General features: G+C 63.8%; 1 protein-coding gene across 1 annotated transcript in view; it reads right to left on the reverse strand.

Moving 5' to 3' along the window:
• The window catches only part of VOLCADRAFT_117790 (uncharacterized protein), a gene marked incomplete at both ends in the record, with an annotated part of 23,460 nt that overhangs the window by 12,520 nt on the left and 1,841 nt on the right, over positions 1–9,099 (reverse strand). Inside the window, 8 exons of the mRNA XM_002951194.1 lie at positions 476–650; positions 1,214–1,508; positions 2,021–4,976; positions 5,243–7,061; positions 7,565–7,594; positions 8,007–8,177; positions 8,432–8,604; positions 8,755–9,052. Of these exons, the coding sequence (XP_002951240.1) occupies positions 476–650; positions 1,214–1,508; positions 2,021–4,976; positions 5,243–7,061; positions 7,565–7,594; positions 8,007–8,177; positions 8,432–8,604; positions 8,755–9,052 (5,917 nt within the window). The remainder of the gene's footprint in view (positions 1–475; positions 651–1,213; positions 1,509–2,020; positions 4,977–5,242; positions 7,062–7,564; positions 7,595–8,006; positions 8,178–8,431; positions 8,605–8,754; positions 9,053–9,099) is intronic.

Raw genomic sequence — 9,099 nt, forward strand, 5'->3', positions numbered from 1 at the left:
GAGGGTGAGGGTGAGGGTGAGGGTGAGGGTGAGGGTGAGGGTGAGGGTGAGGGTGAGGGTGAGGGTGAGGGTGAGGGTGAGGGTGAGGGTGAGGGTGAGGGTGAGGGTGAGGGTGAGGGTGAGGGTGAGGGTGAGGGTGAGGGTGAGGGTGAGGGTGAGGGTGAGGGTGAGGGTGAGGGTGAGGGTGAGGGTGAGGGTGAGGGTGAGGGTGAGGGTGAGGGTGAGGGTGAGGGTGAGGGTGAGGGTGAGGGTGAGGGTGAGGGTGAGGGGGGCGGCCTCCTTTCCCCCCATTGGGGGAGGGGGGAAGCATCAAGCAGGCAGTAGGGAGGGACTGCCAGCAGGGTAGGCTATTTGGGGTCACACGCGGGTGTGAAGAGCTGTGAATGAAGCTGAGTGTATAACCCCCCTACTTCACGCAATCGTACTTACATAGGCATGTACACACGCATGCACACAAACACGCCCCCAGCCCCACCTTGGTCATCCCCCTGCCCTGTTGCGCTCGTACGTGCGCCGTATGCATGCTCCGGAACCGAGCTGAACGACAGAACGCTCATAACGCTCATAACGCTGCGACTGCGACTGACGGTATCGCTGCTGGCGTGGGTGTGCAGACCGCTGCCGCCGCCGCCGGGTGCCGTACCGCGAGCCTGCACGGCGCGGGTCGACGGGGAGTGACGTGACGGCATCCCTCGGGTGACTAGTTCGGAGAAACGATAATAAGGCGGATTAGAAAGTGGGCGAGGTGAGGTGGTGATGACGATGTGGGTTGTGAGATGTTGGATGCCTGGGAAGACTGGGGAGTGCCAACAGGCAGCACGAAGTGCAAAAACCGCAATCGCGGCAACATGGCCTGCAGAAATTTCCCCCCCTCTTCCCCCCTAACCCCGGTACCTGTACACGCACACGCACACACACACACACACGCACATGTCCAGTTGACGCCTTACATCGTCTTCGCAGCTCAGTTCTGCACAGAGACACGCGCACAATTCGCGCACCTCCAACGCCGCGGCATCTTCACACGACGCGAAACACACGAAGCACACGAAACAGAACCCATGACACGACGAGAAACTAGGAATGCAGGGCGCATAAAATTAAAGAAGTCTCAGCTGGTAAAAATAAAGATTAGTCCAACGGGGCCTTAGCCTACCTTGCGCCTTAGCGGCATGCATGTATACCGTACCATAATACCCTGCCGTATACTCACGTACGGTAAATAGCTGTACGATGAAGTAGGCTTGGTCGTACTGGACCGTTCCCGACTGGAGCCCTCCATGCTCGGAAAGGTGAAGGAGCCGGGGGGGTTGCCGGCGGCGCCGCCGGCGGTCGCTGACGGTGTCGGTATCGATGACGCCAAGCCGTCGCGACCGGAGGACTTGCCCCTCAAGCCGAAGCCCGTCAGGTCGACGCCGCTGCCGGCGGCGGCGCCGTCGGATCCCGAAGCCACCGCCGCCGCCGCCGCTGCCGCTGGTGGTGGGGTGTTTCTTGTGACGGAAACTGGACTGCGGCCAGCCCGGGCACAGCAGGTAAATCAGGTGTCGCTCAACGTCGCGGGCTCAATTTAAAACAGTCGAACCAGACGACAAGGCAACAGTGTTCATTGAGAAACACAGACAGACAGACAGACACATATACACATATACACAGACACACAGACACGCAGACAAACACACAGACAGACACGCAGACAGATTCTGCCACCGTAACGCGACGCTGGAGTTTGCTTCGATAAAGTTGGCCTTGTGCCACCACCCTCTCGACATCTCATATTCTCGCGGTATCAAATTGTTAAAACATACAGACATACATATGCAGGCAGATAGACACTTGTCCTCGTGGCTTTGGGTTGCCGTGCTGCTGTTGTCACGCATCAAGGACACAGACGCACATACATATGCACCGTATATACGGCAAAACACTCTGCCTTCTTCGCGTCATGCCCTCGTCTTATTCAGAAACGCAAGCACGCACATACGTACATACATGCATACACACACGCAAACGGAATGCTCACCGGAAAAGACGATTAACCGCCGCCGCCAACGCGCCGTCATCTTTGCCAGCCTCCGCCGCCAGCGCGGCAGCGGCTCCCTCCGCTGCCACACGAGCCTGGATCAGAAACACCCGTGCCGGGTGATCCAATCCAACGGTGACGTCTGTCGTACCGACATCAGCAGCGACGGAGGAGGTTGTCGACGAAGATGCGCCGCCGTCGCGACCAAGCTGTTCTACTGACCTACGGCTCAGCGCCGCCGCCAGGCGGCACAGATCCGCGCCGTCATCGGGCGTAAGGCCCAGCGCCGTCAACGCCGTGACGGCGTCGACGACGGCACTGTCAGCGGCGCTGCCGTCGACGCTAAGCCCTGGCGGCACTGTCGCCGCTGCCGCTGCCGCCTCCGCCCCAGGCGGCGAACTGGGCGCGCCACCACCGCTTGCGGCCGGTGCCGTACCTCCTGTGTACGGCGACTTTGATGGCGGATTCTGTCCCAATAGCCGGTGCAGCTCCGCCACCTCCGACGGCGTCAGGAGCAGATCCGGTAGGTTAGGATCAGCTGGGGTGGCGGGCTCAGGAACTCGCGGAAACACAACCATGGCATTTTCAGCCTCGTCGGCTGCATCGCTAGCGGCGGCGGCGACGGCACCGCTGGCGGCGGTGCCGTACGGGGCCGGTGAAGCGTGCTCTTGAGGACCGAAATCCTGCTGCGTGAGCGTAGCCGCTGGTGTGAAGAGCAATGAGGAGCTGCCGGTACGGTCAGATGACAAGCCGGAAGGCCCGGCCGCGGGCAGCTGAGTCGCGGCCGCCGCCGTTACCGACGGCGGCAGCGACGGCGTGTCCCAAGCAGCCGCGGGATGCCCTCCAGCAGCGCCCGTCTCCAAGGCAGACCGTACGGGCGCCGGCGGGTAGGCAAATGCAGTCGCGACGGACCGTCCACCGGCGGCGGCAACGGCAGGGCTGTGTACGGCAGAGAACGCGACGGTGGCTGCCAGCTCGGCGGCCGGAGCTACAGCTGCGGAGGTGCCCTGCATGCTTGCCGCAGCATCAGTAGCCGCTGATGCAGCAGCGCTGGACGTTTCCGTCGCCCCGGCGGCGGTGCCACTGACCCACGGGTCGGTCTCCTCCACTGACGACTGAGCCGGGCCGGCGAATTGGAAATCCCCAAACGCCGACATGTCCAGCATGCCTGACAGCATGGGATCAGATCTCTGTTGCGGAAGCGGCGACGGCGCGGGTGCCGGTGGCGGCGGCGGTGGCGGCGGCGGCGGTGCTGCTGGCGGCGGCGGCGGCATGCCGCCGCCAATAAAGTCACCAAAAGCAAACATGTCCAGTGTGCCGGTCTGCAGGGCAGAGGACTGGACGGAAGGCGGCCCTGCCTGCGGCGCAGATTGGGTGGCGGAGGTGGTATTGGGAAGCAGCGGAGACGACAGCTGTTCTGACGACAGCGGCGGCGGAAGGGGCAGTACGGCCTCGGACACGTGCCCGCCGCCAACGCCGCCGACGGCTGCGGCCAGGCCAAGTGGGGCGGTGTGGGTAGAGGACTTGGGCGAGGCGGATGCGGACCGGGATGGGAACTGCTGTACTGCAGGCCTCTGAGACGGAGGCGATGACTGGGAGGACGTCTGCGGCGGCTGGAAGGGAAGGACGGCTCCAAGGCCACCGCCGCCGCCGCCGCCAAGGAAGTCACCAAACACAGAGGCATCGAGAAGACCCGTTTGGAGCGGTGCTGGCGGCAGTGACAGCAAAGGTTGTGGCTGCGATAGCGTGGGTTCTGCTGGCGGCGGCTGTGGCGGCGGCACCGGCGACGCTGTCGTACTTTTCGATGGCATGGAAACAGAATCCACGAACGCCGACATGTTAGGATCGGTCTCAAACGTAGCTTCTGCGTGTGATGGAGGTGCCGTACTCAACAGCGGCGGCGGCGGAGTGGTGTCCACGGCGGCGGCGTTAAAGCCGCCGAAGGCGGACATGTCCAGCGTGCCCGTCTCCAACGCTGAGCGCCGCGGCGGCGACTCCTGCCTTGGCGGCTCCGTCGCCACCCCTGGCGTGCTCAGGCTGCCAAAGCCGCCGAATGCCGACATGTCTAGGAGTCCGGTCTCCTGAGGATGGGCAGGTACGGACTTCGGTGGCTGTGGCGGCGGCGGCGGCGGCGATGCAGCAGTCGCAAAGCCGCTGCCGCCACCTTCGCCAAACTCACCAAAAGCAGACATGTCCAGGACACCACTATCCAGAGCTGAGCCGCCATAGGCTGCCGCCAAAGGCTGCTTCCGTGCCGCCGCCAGTACCGTACTGCCGTTACCGCCGCCGCCGCCAGCGACGGCGGCCGGAAGAAACGGCCGCAGCGGCGCCGACGGGTCGTCGGCTCTACCGCCGGAGGCGCCACGCGCTAGGTTGCCGTACACCGCGTCGGTGCGGGACGTTGCGTCGCCGCTGGGGCCAGCAGCAGCAGCGTGGACGGGCAGCAGCGCTGGAGGCGACGGCGTCGCTGGCGATGCCGCCGCCGCCACCAACACCGGCGCTGTCAGCGCTTGCTGGAATGCCGCCAGGCCGCGCGACGCCGTCAGGCTGTCGCCTAAAAGCTCAGGGAGTCCAATAACTAGGGGAGGCCGACCCATGGGTCGTTTCGAGCCCCGGGCAACGGTCGTGCCATCCGTTACGCCCAGCTTAGCGCCATCCGCCGCGGCCGCTGAGGACGCGACGGCGGCGCCGCCGCCAGCAACGACACCGCCATCCGACGCTTCGCGGCTGGTGACTGCGGCGTCGGCGGCGTCACGTAGCCAGTCCAGCAATCGGCGCATAACGTGGCACGCCGTCACGAGCTTGCCCTTTGCGACAAGCGCACGTACGACACCCGGATGGTACGGCGGAAGCGGGCCGGCAGCGTCGGCGGCGACCGCCGCGAGGGTGGGCTCGGGCCCCCGCCCGTCAGGGCTCCCGGAGTCCATTTCATTGGAAAAGCACAGCAGGTGGTTGCCTGCGGGAAACGACACATTAATCTCTATCTCAAAAACAATAAAAAAAATCCTGTCCACAAAACGTCTATTATGAGGCATGTTACGCGCAAATTTATGGCCGGTAAGTTGAATGCAGAGGAAGTACGTTGTAAAATGATGTACGAACATCGGTATCCGAAAAATGCCCAATTCCCGCGTGCGCCTTCTGGGCCAGTGACGCGGCTAGTAATCCCTGAGCCCTGTCCCAGCTACAAAGATCTCTCGCTGGACTCCCTCCTAAATCTACCTGCCGCCATTACCACAGCTGCGCCGCGCGGCGATCCGAACGCCGCCACCGCCACCGTGCCCGAGTACGACGACACCTCCCGCCAGCCGCCGACCCGGTCTCGGACCATCAAGCTAACGATGCCCGACGCGAACCCAACCGCCAGGCAGGCGCTCAAGCCCGCCGCAGCAAGCCATGACAGCGCGCTGACAGTGTCGTGCACCGGTACGACAGCCTCCAGTTCGTACTGGCCGAAGGTCGTGGCGGCGGAGCCGCCGCCGCTGCCGTCTCCGTCGGGGTCCTCCCGAAGCCGCCAGATGTGTACGGCCTCCTCCTGCTCGCCGTCGCCGCAGGTTGTTGCGGCGGCGGCATATCCCGACATCTCGTCTAGCGCGACGGCGACGACCAGGCCGGCGGCGGCGGCAGCAGCAGCGGTGCCGTCGCCTTCACCGCTCGCGCTCGACCGGCGGCGAAACCCGCAGGGCAGGCTCTGCACCAGCTCCAGGCCCCCGCCGCCGCCACCGCCGCTGCTGCTGGCAGTAGAGCCGCCAGCCGCCGCCGCCGGCCGCCAAAACTGCACATGCCCGTCAGACGTGCCTGACATAAGGCACGGTACGCGGCGAGTCCTGCTACTGCTACTACTGCTGTTGCTGCTACTACTTCCGACAGCCTCTACGGTGCTAGTGCCGGCGTCGCTGCAGCTGCCGCCGCCGCCGCTGCGGCCGCTCGCGTCTGCAAGGATGCCGCCATCGATTGGCGAGGGCAGGGAGGTGCAGCAGCAGGAAACAATGGCAGTAGCCCGAGGAGGGTCCCTCCTCCCAGTGCTCACGATGCGCCCCTCTGCCTGGGGACCGGCCGCGGCGGCGGCGGCGTCTTCCGCCACGACCTCACCCGGCGAACCATGGGTCGATGACGACCCGTGGGTCGCGAGCGCAGCGGCCATCCCGTCCACATGCTGCGAAACCAGCTCAATAGTCCGCAACCCGGTGCTTGCACACGGCGGCTGCACAAGCAGCCGCCACGTCACCCACACGTCTTGCGGCGCTGGCGGCGGCAGGTCTTGCTGGTGCTGGTGCAGTACATGGCTAAATGAGAAGGACGAGCCATCGACGGCACCCCCAAAGGAGCCTGGCCTAGCCGCAGCGGCGCCGCCGCCGCTGCCGACGCTACGGGTGCCAGCAGCTGTTGCCGAATCCGGCGCCGCGGGGCTGCGGCTAGCCAGCGCTATCAACGTCGCTGTCGCGTACGGCGCGTCCCCATCAGTGTCGTACGAGATCTCGTACAGCGCGCGCACAGCTCCGACGTCTGGCGGTAGATCCACGCGAAGCACCTCCGAAACGAATGTCGCGCCCCAGTCAGTCGCCGCCGTACTTGATCGTACGGCACTCCCCGCCGTCGTCGCCGCCGCTGCTGCCGTACACGGCAGCGACACAGCGTAGATCAACAGCTTGGTTCCGTGAATGCACGCGGCGTAAGCAAACACGCAATCGTTGCCGCCGCCACTGCCGCCGCTGCCGTACTGCGGTGTGAGCGGCGCGCGGCTGCAGCACGACAGCCAGGCAACCGCCGCCAGCTGCCCCGCCGCCGCCAGTAGCACCCGGCGCGCCGACGCCGCCGCCGGCGCCACGCACAACGGCAACTCGCACAGCGGCGTCAGCGACCACAGCGCGACGCCGCCGGTACGGTCCCGGATGAGTGCCACGTCAAAGGCTGGATGTACGAGCATGTTGGAGATGGTTTCGGGGCTGCCAGTCATGGCCTGGCGCGCCACAGCGCCGACGCGTAGGAAGGTGGCTGTGTGGCCGCCTCCCCCCGGCGTCGAGGTGGCGGTGGGGGCAATCTGGCGGGATGCGGGGTCGTGGGGCCCAGGGGACGGAATGATTGTGATTAAAACGAACCAAAGCAAGGGGGAGACGCAGTGTGGAAAAGTAATTACCCCGAACTTAAGGATCAAATTTATAAATTGTTTTATCTGCACAAGTTTTTATAAATGTTTGACATTTTTAACCAATTGATTTTTACAATTATACAATTATTGTTTTATTTTTACCTACCATTTACAAAAATTTCTGATGACTCCCTGAAATGACCTATGATGGCTAAACTGCAGTGATATAATTTATAATGGTGTAATCCTGAACTGCTGTGATGCCGTACAACAGGCACCCCAAGCACGAGGCCGATAGATCAACCCAGCGGGGAAACGGGCCCTTCGGAGATTGGGGTGTGGAGTTGGGGGTGAAGTGAGGGCGAAAAGAGTGATGTGTGGAGGGGGCCCCTCCGGGGGAAACGGCGGGGGACGCAAACACCTTCAATACACATGTCAAACACGCACACACGCACCTGGTAGGTCCGGACTTCAGCGTATGCGCCCTGCATGTACAGCAAAACAAAACACACATGGTTAGGACTTCACGCCAGGGGAAAATTTCCCGTCCCACATTCCCATCCCCATTCGCCCAGAGCCCGCCCCCCCCCACAACCCATCTCACCAAACCAACGTGAACCCATTCTCGCTTCCCCCTGACGTACAAAACACAGACACGCACACACACCCTACGCTCCCAACCCCCGCCCCCCTTTCATGCCCCCAGCGCCCCAACCCTCAACATGTTCGTGGTGTTGTCGGGGGTGCCCACCATCTCCTCACGCTTCTTCCCTCCCCCTACCCTCCCTATTCCCCTCCCCCTACCCTCCCTACTCCCCTCCCCTTCCTCTCTCCTCGTCACCCCTCCAGCTGCCCCAGCAACTCGTCCAACCCGACTCCCCCCTCCCCCCCTCTTACCTGCATGCCAATACACGAATCCGCCGCCCTCAGCAGCGGCATGCCCCCCGGGTACGTGACGTATGCGGATATGCGGTAATGGTCGAGACTCAACGCGGAGTCCGGGGAGGGTAGCAGCTTGCCGGGCTGCAGCCAGGACACCGTACGGTGCTCCAAACCCCACAACACGGCCTGAAAAGGAGGGGGGGGAGGGGAAGGGGTGTTGGGGATAAAGGTAGCGGGGAAATCATATGTGCGGCAAGGAAACTCAGAAATGAACTTCCTGCCGGAAGGCGTCCTCAGAGTCCGAAGAAACTGCCCCCAGTGAGGACGGAAGTGATGAAGTCAGATCGACACTTGGTTCAGGACGTGGTGACGCCCATTTTGAAGGTAGTAGTGGGGTTAGTGCCCCCGCCACCACCACCCCCCAGCCAGCTACTCAGCACCTTTGGTGACGCCGCTGTCTTGGCGGATGAGGAGGAGGCGGACGATGACGATACCGCGCCTCGCGGCATAAGGCCCGACAGCACCACCGCGGAGAGGCCGTCCACAGCCCACACGCACACAGCCTCCTCCAACAGAGAACCGCCGCCGCCGCCGCCATGACCGCTTCCGGAGTCTGTATCAGACACATACATACACAGCAGACGCACCCGGGACTGTTACTGGCGTAAACAATCGACAAAGAACCAAGGTCTGGCCGCTACATACTTTTGTACGATGTACGGCGGTACGACAGGTCATACCAGCAGTATGGCGTACGACGCACCATGGTGTTCTCCCTCGTCGCTACCCAAAATGCCCACACTCGCCACAATCCACTGCAGTCGGCTGCCGGACTCGACAGCGGCCGCGGCGCCGCCGCTACTGTCATTGCCCTCCTGCTCGCGGTCATCGCCCGCACCGCCGCCGCCGCCGCCGCCGGTCGGTGGCGGCGACGGCACCGCTGCCACCGCGGCTGCGACGCCGATGTCCGCCATTGGCCGTGCCCAGCACACCCTCATGCCGGGCCGAGAAAAGGGCGTCAGGCTCAGACCCGGAGGCTCGATGACCAACGTCAAGCAAAACTGGCTCATGGACGTCGCCGGCCCGGCGGCGGCGGCGGCGGCGGCTG

The sequence above is a fragment of the Volvox carteri genome (assembly GCF_000143455.1).
Source record: "Volvox carteri f. nagariensis unplaced genomic scaffold VOLCAscaffold_22, whole genome shotgun sequence".
Lineage (NCBI taxonomy): Eukaryota > Viridiplantae > Chlorophyta > Chlorophyceae > Chlamydomonadales > Volvocaceae > Volvox > Volvox carteri.